Raw genomic sequence first — 21,629 nt, forward strand, 5'->3', positions numbered from 1 at the left:
TTCTGGTTTTATCTGGAGTCCTGTTATCTGGACTGAGGGAATCAGGGCACTGGTCATCACCCCCTTCAGAGTAATACTTGGTATGATCTCTGCAACAGTCACACTGGCAATCCTCTACAGGCCAGATTCCTGAGGCATTAGGCTTGGCTTTTCTGTTGAGATGAATAAGCTGAGCTTAGGCAAGTTAAGTCACAGCTTGTCTCCCCTGAGCCCTGTCAGCCCTTAGAATGGATAAGCCACAAAACCCATTTTCTGATTTCAGAGCAGCTTGACAAACTGTCAAAAATTATTTTATTTCCCTTTGTTCTAGCAAGATGGAAACAAAACCACAGCCCCTTTGAGTACTTAGCCCCTGCGTTTAGTTATCTTTAAGCTGAAAGATGTAATCTAGCTAGATCTGTCCTTCAAAGCCTGCTTTCCTTCGTGAGTGCTTAAAAAAGCTTATTGTGAACTATGCTTAGCATGAAGTTTACTGTCTCTGTGTCCTCAGGTTGGAGTGTTAACTACATACGAGTAGTGCAATCAGTCTCCAGAAAGCTTGATTGCTTTGAACTGCTGCTGTCCATGATGTAGCAATTCTCTGCTCCCACTCTGACCAGTCGGGTATCCCCATCCTTTGAGTGACAAGAGCTGATGAGGTTAACTGTCTTGGGAAGTCCTGTTTGGGCTGTCTCTTTTCCAGCACCTATTTGGGATAGACTTTTTAAAACATGGGTCACTTCCTGAGGTGTAGTAGCATTCGTTTTGGCCAAGCAGTCTGCAGCTTCAATCTCTGAGAAAGGTTCCCAGGGGTCTCTCTGCTCCTAGAAACAAGCCAGGAACTCCTGCAAGTAGTTCGTTCTCTCTTTAAGATTCGGGTTCTGGTTTTTGTTTGTTTGTTTGTTTTGTTATTTTGTTTTGTTTCTTGGTAGGGAAGCAGGGAAAGGTAGCTGTTTGGTCCCTGGGACTCGGTGGGGAGGGCCTAGGGGCTAGAGACCTGATCTGCAGGTCGGGAGATGGGAGCTTACCTGTTCCCAGTCGGTGTAGGGTAGGCAACCAGGGAGGCTATATAGCAGGGGGGATGACTGTGGCTTATAATAAGTTTTGGTTTTACTCAATTACTGGACAAGCCTCAATGAAACATTTCACTATTAAGACTTTATACTGTATCAAGCTGATAATAGAAAAATAAATAAATAAATAAAAATGAAAAAACAAAACAATGTGAAGTAAAGTAGTTATAACTCAAAGACTAGACAAGGAGGCAGGGATCTGCTTCTGTGTCCTTAAGTCACCCCACATCCCTTTCCCTTCCAGAGTATTTGGTGTTTGCTTAGAGCCCAACACTTTTCCATAAGTTTGATCAAATGTCTTTCACTGGGAAATTCCACCATCTCAGGAAAGATTTCCCAGCTTGTCATCTACAGGGGCATCGTAAGTCCCAGAGGCAGCTTGGTGTAGCTGACTCCACAGGGAATCTGGCATGCACAGGTGAGGAAGGGCGGGGGTGGGGGGTGGGGGGGGGGGATGGGGGATGGGAGGGCGCATCTCAGTTTTGTGGCATATACTCCAGGCTGTTCTTACCTACACCCAGCCCTTGAGGTATATTTAAGAGATGGTTCATGTGGTGTATCATTTTATAAAATTAATTGCAAAATTAAAATTAAAAATAAGAGCTGAACACCCTAAGTCAAACATACAACTAGCATTCTCCCTCAAAGAAGAGAATCACTTGATTAAAATTGCCAAAGTAACAAATATAAGGAGGAAGTCTCCATCGTATAAGCCAAGGCATTGTTAGCACTAGACACCACAAAGGCTCAGCAATGTGTGCCAGAAATAACCCACATGGGAGCGCGAATACTTGCAAAGCGATTGAGAGGGCATCTGCCAATTGGCCTTGAGACAATTCAGTTGGCATGGTTAGTGAGTAGATGGGGCAGGGTAGAGGTGGAGGAAGCTCATAAATGAACTTGCCCATTGAGATGCGTTCTTGAAGGAGATGCGAGGTGCATGAGATTCACAGGACGTGTTTGCACCTTTTATGTTTGACATTTTCCAAGTCATGCATATGGAATAAACAGTGTGAGTGGAGAAGGTGGTAAGATAACAGCAAAGAAAAGCACCCTGGCACAAAGCAGATCCTTTTAGTAGAAATGCCAAATAGACACTACAGAATTGCACAAAGCAGATCCTTTTAGTAGAAATGCCAAATAGACACTAGAGAATTGCACAAAGCAGATCCTTTTAGTACAAATGCCAAATAGACACTACAGAATTGCACAAAGCAGATCCTTTCAGTACAAATGCAAAATAGACACTACAGAATTGCACAAAGCAGATCCTTTTAGTACAAATGCCAAATAGGCACTAGAGAATTGCACAAAGCAGATCCTTTTAGTACAAATGCCAAATAGACACTACAGAATTGCACAAAGCAGATCCTTTTAGTACAAATGCCAAATACACAGTACAGAATTGCACAAAGCAGATCCTTTTAGTACAAATGCCAAATAGACACTACAGAATTGCACAAAGCAGATCCTTTCAGTACAAATGCAAAATAGATACTACAGAATTTCGAGAGCAAAACAATCGTTAGAATTAGAACCTAAATACAGCTGCCATGGGTGGTACTTGCTTCAAAAAGGAACTCAAAACTCTTCAGTTTAACTGATAGGCATTGACAGGTAATGACTAGAATGCTGGTACTTAAGAAAGTTGATCAAGTCCCCACTTGAAAAATAAAGTGGCTTTATGAACTGAAAAGACAGATTTGGGGGAAAGCATGTAGTTAAACCCAAAGAAAGAGGGAAAAAAAAAAACAACACCACAGCTTAGAAAACAAAGGGAGCAATTTTTAAAAAGGTAAAATGCAAATGAGTGAATTAGAAAGGGGTGGAAGGGGTCCTAGCAAAGAAGGAATAAGAAAGGCAGAATGCACAAACTATGGCAGAGAATGGAGATAGAGCGGTGAGTACTCATTAGATGGTTTTTTAGAAAAATTTTAATTGTCCCAAATCTACAGAAGACAAGATAGAGTATTAGAGCAAGCCAGTGTCCATCCAGGACAGAGAAAACACCCAGAGATCACACGTTCCTTCCCGCCCCCTATACATGCATTATCAGCCCCAGATGGAAGTGACTTCCATCAAATGCCAAAGGAATAGAAAAGGAACTAAGATATTTAGAACATGATAATTAGGACTTTTCAAACCATTACATACAAGATGGAACCCTGAGGAGTTGTGAAGACAAGCATTTTGTGTTGTATAAAGTCATTTTCTCTGTACTCAGGAGGCCTACCCCGCCCTACAAAGAGCCCCAGTGGGGGCTCTGAAATCCAGGCTAATACCAGACCTACCATGCTACCTTCCTTTCCCCCACATGCCCTGTACCTGCTCATGCAGCTACAGCATTAATGTGTGCTCCTGTGTGCCAGCTCTGGTGTCCTTGTCGCTGTGCTTTTCTTTTGGGGGCCTCCGTTGCACATTACATTACCTTTGATAATACATCAGCCAGATTGATTCAGTGACTAATGGACAGGCAGTCTATACAACACAGATATGCTGATTCGGCTCCTGGAGAGCCAGAAGGGGACTCTAGGACATTGTGCTGTTTGGGACGGCATGTGTTTTTAAAAGTGATTGTTTGTTCCTGAAATGTCTGTGCATTATTTTGGGGGCTGTTGTTGGAGACAAGTAACCAAAACTAGGGTGAAGTCAATGACCGAAAGGGGAGGAACAATTGTACATTTTGATATTGCACTTAGAGGGAGGGGCTGGAGAGACGGCTAAGTGGTTCAGAGTACTTGATGCTCTTTCAGAGGACCAGAGTTCAGCTCCCATCACTTCCATCCTCAGGAGGCTCACAGTCATCTTTAATTCCAGCTCCAGGAGCTCCAACTGCCACTTCCGGTCACCTGAAGTACCAGCACTCATTTATACAAACCCACACAGAGACATGTAATTAAAAAATAAAATAAATCCTTAAAAAATGATTCCTTTGTTAATGAGGAGATCCTTTTTGAGAGAAATTATTGGCTTTTGTATAAAGGACAAAATTATTATTCTCCAAGACTTGGGACATGCATGGACAGGGTGGCATGGGGTGTTAGCACTATAATAATAGTGATTATGACGTTGTGATTCACCTACAGAAAGCACTGATGTTGAGTATTGTAGATGGATGACAGTAACTAACAGAGCCTTTGTTCTGTGTTGGGAGCATTTCAGAGCTCTTGAGGTGTGTTAATTGCCCCAAAAACTGTATGACAGGGGCAATATGATTGTTCTGAGGTCAATACTCAAGGAATGCAACTGCCCACAGGCTTTCCGGAAGTTAGGGAGCGGGAACTGCAACCAGCCAGGGAAGACAGAACCCAGATTGGGTGTTTCTTCAGTTCTTGGGGTCCAGAGGGGAACTTGGCTTCTTTACTCTTCCCAGATTCATCAATTTCTGCTTTCCGCAGGGACCTGATGCCCAGAACCCTGGAGGGACAGATCACCATGGAGAAGACGCCCAGCTACTTCGTGACCCGGGAGGCACCCGCGCGCATCTCGGCCATGTCCAAGGACACCAAGCTCATCGTGGTGGTGCGCGACCCGGTGACCAGGGCCATCTCGGACTACACGCAGACGCTGTCCAAGCGGCCGGACATCCCCAGCTTCGAGAGCCTGACTTTCCGCAACCGCAGCGCGGGCCTCATCGACACATCCTGGAGCGCCATCCAGATCGGCCTGTACGCCAAGCACCTGGAGCCCTGGCTGCGCCACTTCCCGCTCGGCCAGATGCTCTTCGTGAGCGGGGAGCGGCTGGTCAGCGACCCGGCCGGGGAGCTGCGCCGCGTGCAGGATTTCCTGGGCCTCAAGCGCATCATCACCGACAAGCACTTCTACTTCAACCAGACCAAGGGCTTCCCTTGCCTCAAGAAGGCGGAGGGCAGCGGCAAGCCGCACTGCCTGGGCAAGACCAAGGGACGTGCGCACCCCGCCATCGCGCGCGAGGTGCTGCGGCAGCTGCGTGACTTTTACCGGCCCTTCAACCGCAAGTTCTACCAGATGACCGGCCGCGACTTCGGCTGGGATGGATAGCAGATATAATTTTAAAAGAAAAAAATATCAAAATATAATATATTTTTTTACCAGTCGGTAGAGAAAAGACATTTTAATATTTGTGTATTAAGTATGTGTTGCAGTAGTTTTTTTTTTTCTTCTGTCCCCATGGATAACCAGCACCAAACGTGCGCATGGCAGAAAAGGAGAGTTCATGTATCTAAGCCCCTCCCATCTTCAGTTTGTTTATGTTCTGAACACTCATTCGCAAAGGATAAGCACTCGTCCTCACTAAACGTTTTAAGAAAATCCCCAGGGTAAACCTCCCTTCTGCTAGGTACGGCAACCTGACAGAATTGAGACCTGGCTTTCCATTTCTCTATCTTTCTCCTGTACCACTTTTTCTCATATGTCATTTTTCAGTTAATGATACTCTATGTATGCACAGGGCAGTTTTCAATTGTAGTTTTGATCCTTACACTGCTGCTGCAAGCTTGTAGTGCATTTATAGAGATCATCATTTTCTACTTTAGAGGTAAGGGAAACAGTCTCAGGGAGATTGAATGACTAATCTTAAAGCCAGCCGCATGGTGGATCCTGGACAAAATCCTGTCTGCCACTTTTTCCTCTACTTTATGAGTGGGGTAGGGGGTGGGGTTTAGACACCTGGGGCTTTAGAAGCTCTGGGGTGACCCCCAAAGGGCAAAGAGGGTTTGTTACTGCCTTGTGAGTTCCAGGCTGCCCTATGGAACACACAGCCTCATTACATAGCTGTATTCATGGAAGTCACTGAGATGGGGACACAAGCTCTCTGGGGAGCCCCTCTTGCCTCTTGGCTGATCAAAGCATGCTGAGCCAAGGAAATCTGACCCATGGGTGGTCATCTGAGTTCCAGAGAAATCACCGAATTCTTCTATTGAGGGAAGATGGGCAGAAACAACGAGGAGTGTAGCAGAGTGCCACTCTCCTTGTTTGTGAAAGACAATCTCCCTTTCTTTGTAGTATCTCATCTCCGACCTCAGTTAAGAAACCTTTCCGGCTCCCCCAGTTTTCACAGACTGAGACCTGCCACTCAGTCACTTTAGCTGCCTCCCCATTTCCTTCTCACATGAGTTATAACCTAATGCTCATTCATGATTGGAAAACATTCTAAGAATCACAGTTGTGGACACAACCCCACACTTCTTCCCCATCCCCTGTCTAAATGGCTCAAATGAATCAATAGTTTATTGAGAGGACTTCTTGTGCTCTGAGTGGGTATTAACGAGATTATCATTAATGGGAATTAAATTGCTTTAGCGAGGAGCACATATGCACTGAACATATAAAGCATTCATAATTACTCCGTCAGCAACATTCTATTACAGGTTTAAGACCAAGAAGAAAATGCTTGCTGTTCCATCAATATTTTATCTACTAAAATTTAAAGGGCCGGATACTCTAGTATACTAAAAAAAAATATTCTGCTGTCAATCAAGAGAAGCTAAGTTGTTTTACAATGTGCTGGGTGACTGTAAGGTGTTCCATCAGGGATGTCATGTCTCTTAAGAAAATGAATATGGGGTCGAAAGGAAGTGAGAATGTTCTTTTAATTTTCTGCGTGTTTTGTTTTCTTCAGGTTCATTTGTTAATGTCCCGTTTATGGGGTGTAAACCCCAAACTCAGGTCAAGTTTTTCCACTTGGTCTCCTTCACTTTGGTGCCCTCAGTGTTCAGCAGCACAGTCTGTTTTCAGTGGACGTGTGTCCTCACCAGCAGCCACGAGAGACTCATGTTAAGCTCTGGTCATCTTTGAATTTATGTTTGTGCTTCTGAATCTTTTGTATTCCTCTCCCTGCCTGCCATTATGCAAAAGCGGCTTGCACAAAACCAGAATTGTATCTAACAGCTGCACTCAGTAACCTTCCTCTTTTCCCAGGGAAGGGATAATAAAAGAACAAAATCCGAGTGCGAAGGATCTCTGGCTTGTAGCTGTTTTTGTTCAGATAATTTAAGATAGGAATGAAAAAGAGTCCTCCCAGCAAACTTTCAAGCTTGTGAGTGTCCTTAAAGGTTCCTGAAGTTTTAAATCTTGGGCTAATAGATGATGAACAAGACTGGGGTTCTCTCAGTTTTGACATGGGGCATAATGCTTCTGTCTTCAGTGGAAAGCACATTCCTGCTGTGAATGGAATTGGCTTCCATTTATGCTGTCCATTTAGCTACACCAAACAATAGGCTTTGATCTCAGGTGGAACAGGAGGGCCCTCCTTCCTTAAGCTGTCTTCTGTGAAGCCATGCTCACCACCCTTGTGCTTTTCTTTGGGCTGGTATATCATCTGGGACAGCAGCTTCAGGATGAACCCTTAGCTTCTGGACCATGGGTACAGCATCTGAGAGTATCACTCAGCACCTGAGATCCATTGATCTTATTCCCCTATCTGGGCATTAATAGGCTTCTAGAAAATAGATGTTTATTATTCTACAAGGATTAATCACGCTCTAATTTTCTTATGTTTGTAGCATCTTTAGCCATAAAATAAACTTCAATGACAGTGTGGCTCAAATCTCCAGCTTGCATTCTACTGGAGGGCTTAAAAACATTGACACGCCGGAAAAGGCCCAGCAGATTACAGCTGCAAATGGGAGGCATTTCTCCTAGCATCCTCATCTGCTCTGCCAGCTGAGCCATACCAAACCTGTCACCCACAAATGGGTCCGTAAAACAGCCATGCTTTGTAGTCACAGAACAGACTACTCCATCAGCAGTTGAGAGCAATTACTGCTCTTCCCGAGGAACCAGAGCTCAGTTCTTAGCACTCACATTGGAAAAGTCACAACTGCCCATGAATCCAGTCCTGGTGATCCAATGATTTCTTCTAGCCTTTGGAAGCACTACAAGTGCACATGCTAAGATTTAAGGGTGTGGTCCTTAATAAAAGATAACTTTCCATCCCATGGAAATGTTGTGATACCCTTTTTGGTATCCCTAGAGATAAGAGCTACTGATATCTTAAAGGCCAATGCCTCAGCTGCTACCAAATATTCTGTACTACCCAGATGAACCTCCAAGACAAAAAACAGTGTCAATCAAGATGTCAGTCATGCTGAAGTTCCTGGCTTACTGTGACATCAGTCAGTTGTAAGGCCAGTGTATGTCTACAAATAAAAGGTACACTTGTACTGACGCTCAGCTAATATCCTCTCAGCCACCATTTCAAAATTTCCGTTGGAACTTGTGGTGAGGACATACGTTTGATATCCTTTGTCAAGAGACGTATTAAAGAGAAAAACATCAGGCTTTTCTAGTTACGGTTTCAGGAGCAGCTCCTAACGGGTGGATGAGCACATTTCCATGAAGCAGGGTCAGTAAACTTCAGGTGGGAAAATAATGACCCAACAAAACAGGCACTTTCAAGGTCAAATGTTGTCATTTCAATTTGTGACCATAATGCCATGGTAGTATTTCTTGTCATATGACAAAACAGTGTGACTAGAGAGAGGTAAAGACCTCCATTTCTCCTAAATGACTCCATTCAGATGGATGTGATACAGTTACCAATGTCCTCAGGCTGCTAAAGAGTAGCAAAGATGAGGAAATTCCTGTTGCTCCAAAGCACAGAAACCCTTGTGTCTTCTTGTAGAATGAGGGGAAATCAGCCATGGCTCTAAACCTAGGGCAAGTGTCACTGATACTCAGTTCCATGCAAACAGCTCTGTAAAAATTCACTCAAATTCTGTAGCATCAAAGAAAACAAGAATTTCGCCATTCTGAACCTCAAGCCCCCTTTGGAATCATCAGTGTTACTGCAGTATCCCTGGCCCTTGAAACATTGTCATCAACATGCAGAGACACATGTATGAAGTCTCAGTCCTGTGGGAGGAGACCATGAAAAGGGAAATTATGGACCTGTTCCTTAGATAATGGAGGGCTGGGATGGCAGGCCTACCCTTTAAGACCTGTCAAAAGATGGATCTGGGGAAATTGTGAGATCTTGCAATATCCTGAATGAAGTGATCACATGGTGGAGTGTAGCTGTACTAGTAAAAGCTATATCCATCATGCACCACACTGCACAGCTCACAGATGCCTCTGTGTACAGTGGCAGGACTCTGCCATGCTGCAATCAAGCCCATATACTGTAGCTCACATCTGCATACCACGGTGTCTCTGTACCTTGGCATCTCTATATCTTGACCTGCCTAAGACATGAAGTAGAAAGCTGTTTTTGGCTCCATTATTGTGTGTTTAGAAGCCCTTTTTAAATTCTTTTAGGTCTTATGGAAATTCAAGAGCCCTGCATTGGTATGCCAAATGTAGCTTGAATTTTTCTCTGGGTCCCACCAAGTCCCCGCAGTCCCATGGCCCACTTATAAAATAATCACTCAGAAGTTTATATTAATTATCACTGCTTGGCCATTTGCTCAGGCTTATTACTGACTAGCTCTTACACTTAAATTAGTCCATAATTCTTAATCTGTGTTTAGCCATGTGCCATGGTTCCTTTTCTCAGTTCTGCCTTCTCATCTTGCTTCCTCTGTGTCTAGCTGGCGACTCCTGACTCAGCCCTCCTCTTCCCAGAATTCTCCTTTCTGCTTGCCCCACCTATGATCCTGTCTGGCTACTGGCTAATTAGCATTTTATTTATCAACCAATCAGAGCAACACATATTCACATACAGAACGACATCCCACAGCACACTCCTGCCTACAACCAAATGTCAAGCTTTTACAGAAATTGTCTGTCTTGATTTCATTCCATTTCTCTTACACATTTCAATCTTTTAATAACTTCTGTGTCAAAACTGTTCTATCAAAGTTTGTACATGTATTTATATTTCTCTTTGCTTTTCAACAAGACTTTCAGTTGTCATTTCCCCTTTCAGATAATGGTTTTGCTCCAATATCATACTTCACTTTTCATTCAAACTGCTCAGCCTTTGTCTTGTACTTTCTGGGCTTCCTTACCTCTCTCAGAATGTGAATCTTCATTCACAGGTAAGTTCTCTCAAGGAAGAAATCCCCTTCCCGACAACCTTCAACTGGGTTGGTTTGAAGCTTCCTTCTGTTAATGCGAAATCCAAGAATACCAAACAGCCTTGGCCTTAACTGTATAGAGTCTGCCAAGAGCAGAGCTGGCCCCTCTGCATCTACACATAAATCCTGATCCCTTTTCAGAGTCCTTGTCCCCTGTCACTTGATGAGGTGGTTAATTAAAAGCTCCATATCAAGAGGATAATGGATGATTAGCCCTAGCTACATGCAGTGAGTGCACAGAGACTTGGAAGTGTGTCTCTTTCATCAGCCTCATCTGGGTGTTATGGATATCTGGCCTTATGTGGGCTTTTCCCACTGAGGTTGCAAATCTCCACCACACAGTCACGGTACCCACTGTCGGTTTCCCTCACCATGTCTCCAGTGTTCACCCCTCAGTGTCTTACCAAACTGCTCTCCCCCAGGTCCTCTCCACTGTGTCTATGATGTCCCTCTTAACTGCTCTGCTCTGGGTCCATTTTCTCCCACCTAGTCTGCTTTGTCCGTTTTACTGCTAGGTCCTTTGTCTATGCTGCCGCTCCTGTGATGTTTTCTAGGAAGCTGAAGCTGCTCTGGGTCTGTGTGTCCCTGTCAGTCTATCATCTCCATCAGAGATATTGCTTCCCATGTGCTGCCTGAGTCTAGGGATGAGGATGACTGTGAACAATGTAACTATATCCCTTAACTTATGTGGTGTTGCTTATCTGAGAATCATGTTTTGATTCTGCCTCTTTGAGTCACTCTGTTTCACACTGTAGCCTAGAATGCCCTTAAACGTGCAGCAATCCACCTGTCTCAGCCTTGCAAGAGCTAGGATTTTGAGCATGTATGCCATGCCTGCTCCCACTCCTTTTTAGTGATGTGCTTTACGCTCTTCCAGCCCCTTCTACCCTAGTGATGAAACCCTGTGCCCTGTGAACAATCTTTTTAGTACATTTGGTTAGCCATCGATGGTGAAGTCAACTCAGTATGTGGAGTCTCCATTTCTTATTCATGAATCAAAGCAACAATGATAACCAACACTACTGTCAGGGTCTTTTCATCCCCAAGACATGTCTGGAGACATTGCATGTTCCTTTGTTTTTCAATAATTTTTCATCTTATATATGAGGGGGTTTTGCCTACATGCATAAATGTGCATCATGTATGTACCAAGGATGCTAGAAGAGGGCATGTGGGAGAGGACTGAGAATCAAACCAGGGCCCTGTAGAAGAGCAGCCAGTGCTCTGAATGGCTGAGCTGTCACTCTAGCTTCTGGGGCCATTTTTGAATGGGTGCAGTCAGCAGTCTTACTTTGAGTCTATTTTAAAAAATGATCACTGTTCAGCCTCTCGCTTTGTTCCTCACAGACACTGGAGACTATGGCCAGAGATTACAGTTATTCATGGATACCCATGCCAGGCATTGCTATGTACAGCTGTAATCTCCGAACTTGTGAGACCAGAGCAGAAACAACCACAAATCCAAAGTCAGCCTAGGCTACAAAATAAGAACCCATCTTAGGAGAAACAACAAATCTACTCCTTCACCCCCAAAGTCACCCGATTATCTATGCCACAAGGCTACCAAAGCCTTCTTTCTCCACCAATGCAGTCACATTTGTCAGCATAGGAGGAAATGCCCGTGCCTTTGAATTGTGCAACTGTGTGTCCCTTCCCTTGTTCCCGGATGTCCTGACAGTCCCCCAGCTCTGAGCTCTGGGGCTTTATCTTGTATTTTTCTTTCCCTGCTTCTGGAATAGTTTTGTAAGAAAGACTCAACAAGGAAGCTCATAATACTAGCTTTAAACGGAGGCTCGCCTGATCCATTCATTTGGTTCCTTTAATTTACAGGCTGCCTCCCACCTTGAATAGTAAAATATAGGAATAAGGAGACTCCCTCCTCCCTGTGTTAACTGCTGCTGCTCTCCTGTCTTTGATCTGGTCCAGACAGGCTGCTTTGACATGCTGTTTTCTGTAACTTCTCAGGCTCCCAATCTTCTACCTCTTGTACCCTTCCTGCTTTTATAGAAGAAGGAGGCCAGAAGCAGCCACGTTCACGGGCCTTTCTACAAAGAACCTGCAGCCATTCAGGAATGGGGACTGTGCTTCCTGCCTGCAGATCAGCCACTCCCGTGCCTTCTGAATCTAGGGCTCCCTGACAGGTGGTGGGGAGAGCAGGAAAGGCTGCTTTCTGAGCAGGAAACCAGATCAGCCTGGCATTGTGAGAATTTATTCTGATTCTGGGGGCGTTTTCTCAGTTCCTGTTCATCTTCTAGGCTCCATCACAAAATTTTAATGAATACACACACACACACACACACACACACACACACACACACACACACACACGACTTACTGTCTTAGTCACTAAGTGGATAATTCAGTGTGCTATCTGCACTGACTAGGTTGTCTTAGAACCAACATTTCCATTCATTTCTAGTCTAAACTTATTACCCCAAACAGAAACTCCTTACTCATTAAACAATGAACTTCCCACTCTCCCCGCTGTCTTTTCCTGGTGACCACATCCTACTTTAAGTCTCTATGAATGGCAACTCGAAACACTTGTACAATCAAAGTGTTGTGACAGGCAGTGTTTTATAACTGGTTTATTTCCCTAGTACAACCATTTTAAGCTTTATTCACATTGTGACTCGTCTCAGGATTCCTTTGCTCTTTATGGGAATAATATTTCATAAGACAAACACACAAAGATATATATATATATATATATATATATATATATATATATATATATATATATATATCTCATCTTGTTTGTTCATTCATCGACCAGCACACCCTAGGCCTGCTTCTACTCTTTGACTGTTGTGAGTAAGGCTTCTGTGAACATGGTACACAGTTCCCTACTGGACCATCTGGCTTCAGTTTTTCTGAGCTCACACTATGAGTGGAATTTGCTGGATTATGTGGTGACTCTAACTTTGTAAAGAACTTCTAAGTAGCTGCCCATGATATGATACTGTTTTTGCGTTCCTGTCGGCAACATGGGAAAAGTCCACTGGTGCATTGTCACCAATGTTTATTTTCTGGGTTTGCTTTTGCAAACTGATGTTCTACTAGGTTATAAAGAGAAAGAGCTGCTTTGTCCCCAGCCTTCTCCTTGCCTTTGGTAACCCTCTTGGGTCCTTTCCAGTAGCACCTGAGCCTACTTCTCCTTCCCTGGGCCTTCCATGCCTTCCTTGCTCTTGGTCCTTAGTGTCTCTGTCGCTCTTTGCTTCCACAGCAGGAACCAGCTACTCTCCCCTCCTTCTCTGTTGCCCTTGCCTTCTCCTAAACGTTCAATGCCTTGAAATGCTCCTGACCATCTCTTGGTAAAGCTTGTGTGGTTTCACTTGGGTGGGTTCTGATTTACCATCTTTTGTGGGCTAGAAACTAACCCGCTTGTTCTTTCTCATATAACCATCACACTAAAGTCCTACCCTTGTGCCCAAGTCTCCCATGAGAACACATTTGTCTCCTCTTGATGTGAGGTACCTTGATGTGAGGTACTGTAAGGTACTCATTTTCTTTAAGGAAAAGCTCCAAAGGCTGTGATGAATCATCTAGACTTCTGTGTTTCAACCCTAACCCTATGAGTTCTGAAGCCCAGTTCCTCTATGTCCTATCCCATTTGTATGTCTGAAGTCACCCATGCAAATGGTCCTTGTTTGCTATTCAGTCACAATTCTCTCCTTAACCAAGGACACACTACAGTGAGTGAGCCCGAGCTTACTTGGGATGCTCATGTGAATAAAAGCATATGCAGCTGGGTTTCATTGCTTCACTTCATAAAATTCATTTATCACTGTGGCAAAAGCCTCCCTAGGTGCCCACTGCTGTGAGGTAAGCAAGATGCTAGAGGAACTAATTTAGGAGCACCTAGTGGTCAGAGGCCAACCTTCCCAGGAAGCCGTAAATGGGCAGCTATATCCAGAGAAGCCCTACCATCTTCCATAGTTTGTACAAACTCTAACACAGTGGTCCTCTGTGCAGAAGAGATGTGTTCCCAGAGTCCAAATGAACGCCTGTAACTGGGTAGCACCATGCCTTACATGCTGCATTTTCATATACATACAATCAGACCTGTGATTAAGTTCAATTCATTAATTACAGTGACATGTTTTTTAATAAAATGGAGCAGTTATAGAAATCAATATATTACCGTTAACTTACATGAATGTAATCTCAATATCTCCCTCCCCTCTCCCTGTTCTCTTTGTGTCTCAAAATATCTCACTGTAGATTTTCAACTGAAGGAAGCATGTCGTAGCTTCTCCTTGGCATATCCAAGCTGCCAGCATCTATACTGCTTTCGAGCTATCGTTGATTAGCACAAGGGCTTGCACACACACACACACACACACACACACACACACACACACACACACACACACATTCTGCCACCGTGGCAGTGATGTGCTAGTCCAGGGCCACTGTCGCCTGAGTGGTCAGGTAACTGATAGAGCCTGGACACTCCGGACAAAAGGAGGCTTCACACTGGACAGGATGGAGCATTCAGGGTTCCTCTCAAAGCACCCTGACCTTCAAAATTTCTGAACTGCTTATTGATGGGATTTTCCAGTTAATATCTCCAGATTGTGCTTACCAGGTAACCCAAACCTCAGATCAAACTGTTGATGCTTAATTGGCTCAGTTTGCGTTTCTCTGAGCAAGCTCCTACTTTGTTCCTGATGCCACCCACCTGTGTATCTGAGCCTCGGTCTTTGTCTCTCTCCCTGTACTATAGCATCGGAACGGATGTCCAGACCCGTCTCTTTTAGAGCGTTCTCTAGTTCTACCATCAGCATCCCCTCTTGCTGTCTACCAAGGCAGGAAATGAGACTGGATGGTAGCTGGGTAGCTAAACCTACCCAAACACTTAGATGACTCCTGCATCCCTCTCTCTTGGACTTCAAGACTTAGGGGTCTCCTCTTAGTTCATCAAGAGACAAACAGAGCTTAGTTGTACACAAACTGCTTCAACACCTGTGACTCATTTTAGGACAAATACGTTTTTCTTCTCATTTGAAGATACAGCTCATAGAAGTTAAGGGAACTCTTCACAGGACATCCCCCCTCTCCTCCTTGTTCTCAGAATTGCTCTCTGAAGTGTCAAGTACCCACTGACCATATTTTGAACATGCTAAGTAGAAAATTCCAGAAATAAGCACTCACAAGTCCTAAATTATATACCATCCTCAGAGCAAAATGAAATCTTCTGCTGTCGTTAATGGTCCATCCCCAGGTCTACCTGCCTCGGTCTGTGCTCAGGTCCTCTACCTTGGTTGTGTTAGGAGGATTCAGGATGTGTTACTGAGGCAGCACAGTCCCTGTTAGAGCATTTACCTTTGTGTGTGCATGTCCATGCACCCTTATTCATGCATGACACAGAGCCCATGCAGGAGTTGAAGGACAACTTGAGGAACTGGCTCTCTATTTGACCTTCTGCACCTTCTCACAGCCTCAAAAATATGAAGATGACTGTCTGAGCCTCAGGCTCCATGGGGTGTTCACCCATTCCCACTTGTCCCCCTCAAGGAAGACACATTGTCCACTCCAGCAAGACATTCTCACTCCCCCTCGACTCCATTCTTGATCCCACCCTCCCTGATCACCAGATGAATTCCCCAGTTCCTCTACCTCATTCTTATCATTTTCACCTTGCTGGTCACTGGACTGTGATTAAGCTAGTTCTAGGGGGTCTTCAGGGCAAATAAAAGATGGGCCACTGTGATGGGCCACTGTCTTAGTTAGGGTTACTATTGTTAAGATGAAACACCATGACCAAAGCAAGTTGGAAAGGGGCTAACATTTCCAGATCACAGTTCATTATCAAAGGAAGTCAGGACAGGAACTCAAACAGGGCCAGAACCTGGAGGCAGGAGCTGGTGAAGAAGCCATGGAGGGGTGCTGCTTAGTGGCTTGCTCTCCATGGCTTGTTAAGCCTGTCTTTTTGTTGTTGTTGTTGTTTGTTTGTTTGTTTTTGTTTTTGTTTTTGTTTTTTTTTTAATAGAACCATCAGCCCAGGAATGAACTGGGCCCTCCAGATTATCTCAATCACTAATTAAGAAAATGCACTACAGGCTTGTCTACAGCTTGATCTTATGGAAGGAAGCATTATCTTAATTGAGGTTCCCTCCTCTCAGATAACTTTAGCTTGTGTCAAGTTAATATAAAACTATCCAGCACAGACACCATCAGCCTCCATCTGTACTATGGATAGATTTCTATAGATTCTCTAGGAATGGTAATGATACATTTCATTAGCTGGCAATGCCAGATGAAACTGATCTACAGAGTGTTGAACTCCTGCTGATTAAGTGAGTTAGATACATCAATGGAGCCCACAAATAATGTGGCATTCTTTTCAGGCCCTTCCAACTCCAGATTTAAAACATGTTTCTAGATGACTGTGTTCACAACACAGGACTTCCACAAGGGTTAATATACGTGAAGTGCTCATGTCCATACTTCAGCTCTGTTCATGAACATCCCATTTTTCTTAGGTGCATCCAGACATCTTTGCAGAGAAGATGCAATCTGAAATTAGGGCATTACCTGTTGAGATTATCTTACCTTGAACTTAGCAGACTGCTCAAGCACATGCTGGCAGTTCCCAAATGCTAAAGCTTGCTCACAAATTGTCCTCATCTATGTGGTACTATAACAAACTGACAGAGGCTGTGTGGCTTATAAAGAAGAACACGTTATTCCTCACAGCTCTGAGACTGAAAGTGAAAGATCAGGACACAATTTGGTGTCATCATCCATGACTTCCTTGGGAATCAACGGGAAGACCCTACCCCCAAAACAGGGTGGGAAGTCATTGAGGAAGATTTTCAAAGTCAGTTTTGGGTTTCCATGCACACCCAGAGCACAGGACACAAGGGTGTGTGTGTACATGAACACACATGCAAACACTCATGAACACCACACATGTATACAAGGAAAAAGAAAACAAACAATTAAGTAAATACAAGCCTGAGAAGGGGTGACTCATGCACTAGTGGGGATGCTGGTTCATCTCAACAGCTCTAACAACTAAGTTAATCAAACTGGGGTGCTGTTGAGTAGAATGGCCTGAAGCCATGGAATAATTCATGCTTACAGTGGCCAGATCTTAACATGAACCCCTTCAGCAGCATCACCACAAGGTGAAGATATTCTCTATGAAATAAGACACATGCTGTGGAAAGAAAGTTTACTTGGGCTCTAGCTTTATAGACTGGACTACTGACATTTTACACATCCGTCTAATTGGTTGCAGCTCTGGTTTCCTAATCTTTTTATTGTTATAAGTTGTGACTTTCCAAATGTAAAGCTGAAATTCCCAAGGCTTTGGGTAAACATTAAGATTCATAGAAGTAAGCAAATTAACAGCTTCCCCTAATGTTTGGCTCAGTCAATCCAAGTGTGTGGTTTAGTTTACTTTCTTCTGAGATAGAGTCCAAGGAGCTGAAAGACCACACGGGGTGATGGCTGTTCATTTGGCGCCATTTGTTTTCTGTTTGCTGAAGTAGGAACATTTTGGTGCATGCTACAGAAAGGAAGTTCTCTAGGGGAAGCCCCAGGTCTCTGGTCCTGTCTGATAATCATTAATATTTTACAAAAGTCCTTTCAAGGCACCTAAAAAAACCTTTCCGTATCTGAGTCATCAAAAAAGTAGTTTTTATGCACTGCGAGTATAGGAATGTGTTGAGTCTCCCAAATGTCCCCTGCATGAAAGAACTCCTTGACTGCTTCCTCAGTGGAGACAGGATTTCTTCTGTTCCATGCTGGTTCTCAAATACTTATGCAAGTTGATGGGTGGGAGGTTCACTCAAGACGTGTTCCTTAAGAACTGTCTCAATTCTGTAGCTTTTCTCACTCCAAAGATTCAAGCTAGAAACTACTTAAAGCATTAAAATGTGAGTTCACCATCAGAAAACAACCAAGGAAGTCATGGATGATGACACCAAATTAATAATTCTCCTGTAAGTGGGTGACTCCCATTTCAAATGAAGTTATTAAGTTGTATCACTACACCCTGTTTTCTCTTTCTATGTTATGTGAAGTATATGTTTTTATGATAAAAAAATTTAAAGATATGAAACATGTCTTCAAATATATTTTATGTTGGTCATTTCCATTCTGGGGTTGTTTTAATTTAAAAGTAAAATTTGCTTTTCTATTTTATCTAGTAAAGGCCTTCCAAACCACACGAGCACAGTGACTATAAACTGTCTGATACTTGTAGAACACTGTGCCTGAAGATCCCAACAGTACTAATGGTGTGAGCAGGATTTCAGTGCTGACATGAGCCTTGTGCTCTTTACAATAAGCCTCATCAAAGCTCTGCACTTAATATGGCCCTTTCTTTTAAGCATCAGTTACAACTAACAGTCTTCTAGTCTTCAAGAATCACAGAGGAAGCATTTTTTGATCAAGTAAAAGTTAACTGGAATTTATTAATTAAACAGTTTTCCTATTTTAATTCTTTAGATTTCTAAAATGTTTCGTGTGTGTGTGTGTGTGTGTGTGTGTGTGTGTGTGTGTGTGTGTGAGAGAGAGAGAGAGAGAGAGAGAGAGAGAGAGAGAGAGAGAGAGAGAAGAAAGAGAACATGCTTATGCCTGTAGTGGCTACAGGTCAATGCCAGGTGTCTTTTTCAGCTACTTTCCATCTTCCTTTTTGAGACACAGTCTCTCATTGAACCTGAGCTTACTGCTTTGGCCATCAAGGTCCAGGTATCCCCATCTCCATTTTCCTAGCCCAGGACTACAGACTTTGTATGTGGGTGCTGGAAATGTGCAGTTTCTTATGTTTGCAGAGCAGGGCTTTACCAACTGAACCATCCTCTAGCCCAGAGTTGTAATATACTTTTAATGTCTCAATTAACATGTAGCTAAACCAACCAAACCATTTTTAAGTGTATAGTCTGATACATTGTTAGATATGCAAATATCCACCAAATTATCACTGTAATCAAGATATAAGCATATCCCATATTTCAAGAAGTTTCATATCTACTCTTATATGGAATAAATAATATCTTATTATAATACAATAATATATTATTTATTAATATTATAATATCATTATATTAATCAATTTTTATGTTTTGAAATTCTAGTGGGTTCATCCAGGATTTCTGTGTTTCTTTGACAAATTGAGCTCCTTATTATCACAAAATAATCTTTATCCAAGATAATATTTCTCAAAAATCTGGTTTTTTTTTACCTGCTATTAATTATAAGCATCCAAGCCTTATTTTGGTTAATGTTAACTTGAGGAATCTTTTCTTTTGTCTTCCTGTCTCCTACAGTTAAAATAATTTCTTTGGACATCATATAATTAGATATGGATTGGTTTGGTACTCTCTGCATCTGATTTGAGGTATTTAGGCCATTTACATTTACTACAATCATTGATAGAGTTGAGGATAAGTTTTTCATCTTGACCCTCGTTTTTAGCTGACTCACCTGTTATTTGTCTACTCCCATTTTTCTTTACTTTGGATTAATTGGCGATATTTTATGACTTAATTTATTATTATGTGCTAGCAGAGAATGTTCAGAAATAAGGGGACAGCCTCGTGCTCCTGCATTGTGACAAAAACAATACTCTTTCTTCCATTTAAGATCTGGCAGTATACCCTGCCTATGTGATGTGATGTGGATTAGCAAGCATACACAGAGACAGTCTTAGTTCTTTTCCCCGCTGCTCTTATTTGTACCACACACTACATACCCAAACCTGTCTTGAAATATCATCGCATTAATGAACATAGATTATGGAGTTTTGAATTTTTTGCCCAATAAGCTTTATATTTCTTAGGGTTGTTCTAACAAAACACTACAGATAAGCTTACTTTAGCCAACAAATTTATTCTTTCATAGCTTGGGAGCTGAAGAGATAGTGTGAGCAAGTTTGGGAACTTCAGTCAGGAAGGACCACCTAAATCTTTAACTTATGGCTGTAGAACTCTTTTTCCTCTCTCTGTCTTCACATGGTCATCTTCCTTCTGAGGGTCTCTTATCCTCCAGCCTCCAAGTCTCACCAACTTTAGCAATTTCAGTTACTGAATTTAGGACACATCCTAGCCCAAAATAACCTCAGCTGTCTTAGTCAGGGTAACTACTACTATGATGAAATACCATGACCAAAGCAATGTGTTTTGGGGTGTTATTCAGCTTATACTTCCACATCACTGTTCATCACTGAAGGAACTCAAACAGGATAGGAACTTGGAGGCAGGAGCTGATGCAGAGGCCATGGAGGGGTGCTGCTTACTGCCTTACTCTTCCTGGCTTGCTTAACCTCCTTTCTTAAAGAACTCAGGCTATCAACCCAGGAATCAATCACTAATAAAGAAAAGTCCTTACAGCCCCACCTTATGGAGGCATTGTCTCAACTGTGGTTCCCTCCTCTCAGATGATTCTAGCTTCTGTCAAGTTGACATAAAACTAGCCAGCACATCATCTTAACTTTATTTCATCTGCAAAGACTCCCATTTCCCAATAAACTTACATTTCCATGTGTAGAGTTAGGATTCTGACCTCTCTTGTAGCAGACACAGTTCAGTCCACAGTAGTACTGGAGGACATGGTGTGTTTACTGAGACCCACTGACTGCACAGAGATAGTTATTACTGTCATTGGAAATTTGTCTTTGTCTCATGCACTGCGGCTGATAGTATTTCTACAGATTGATTACCTCGCAGTCTCTACAGCCCAGTAGTCCAGGGGCAACTTTCCTAGGTCTTCTGATAGGGTTCTTATCATGTTGCAATTGACCAGCTGCACCTTCTCCTGGAGGCTCCTTCATAGAAGAGGCTGTTCTTACCCTATTTTTACATCCTTTGTCTTCCTTCTGCTCCACCCTGCTCAGGTTACAACCAACCACAGCCCTAATGCAATGGTGTCTTGCAAATGATAGCAGCCAGGACACACACACACACACACACACACACACACACACACACACAAACCCTTTCTCTTACAAACACACACACTATCTCTCTCTCACACACACACTCACTCACACTACTAACTCTCTCTCACACACACACTCACTCACACTACTAACACACACACACACACACACACACACACACACACACACACACACACACTCACAGAGACACGGACAGCCAGAGAGATGAGATATCTCACTTGCCTTTTCTCATGCTCCCTTGGTGTGCTTTCTAGGTCATACCTTAGTACTGAGATAGGCTATATATCTACCCTTCTCTATACTACATCCTTTCTGGTTCAAAGCTGGTCACTGAAGTGCCCAGAACTTGTACATCCCTTGCCCAGCTCATCAGTGAGCTCACACTCTGATTCCAGTTTATGTGCATCTATGGTCTTCCTTATTGGTGGTTGCTTTTTCACTCCTTTTTGGAGGGTCTGCCACCCAGCTCCCAAATAAGTCACACATGGAGGCCTATTATTACTTACGAATACCTGGCTTTAGCTTGGCTTAGTTTCTAGCCAACTTTCCTTATCTTATATCTTACCTTTTGCCTCTGGACTTTTCCATTTCTCTTACTTCTGTAAATCTTACTCTTACTCTGGCTACTGTTTAGATGGGTAGCTGGCCCCTGGAGTCCTCCTCCTT

At 43.1% G+C, this 21,629-nt stretch overlaps 1 protein-coding gene across 1 annotated transcript in view; it reads left to right on the forward strand.

Moving 5' to 3' along the window:
• Hs3st3a1 (heparan sulfate-glucosamine 3-sulfotransferase 3A1) overlaps positions 1-5,122 on the forward strand; it is an 88,446-nt gene extending 83,324 nt beyond the window's left edge. The window contains exon 2 of the mRNA XM_036196980.1: positions 4,451-5,122. Coding sequence (XP_036052873.1) covers positions 4,451-5,072 — 622 coding nt within the window. The 3' untranslated portion in view covers positions 5,073-5,122. The remainder of the gene's footprint in view (positions 1-4,450) is intronic.
• Positions 5,123-21,629: the final 16,507 nt, after the last annotated feature.

Source organism: Onychomys torridus, chromosome 8 (assembly GCF_903995425.1).
Source record: "Onychomys torridus chromosome 8, mOncTor1.1, whole genome shotgun sequence".
Taxonomy (NCBI): domain Eukaryota; kingdom Metazoa; phylum Chordata; class Mammalia; order Rodentia; family Cricetidae; genus Onychomys; species Onychomys torridus.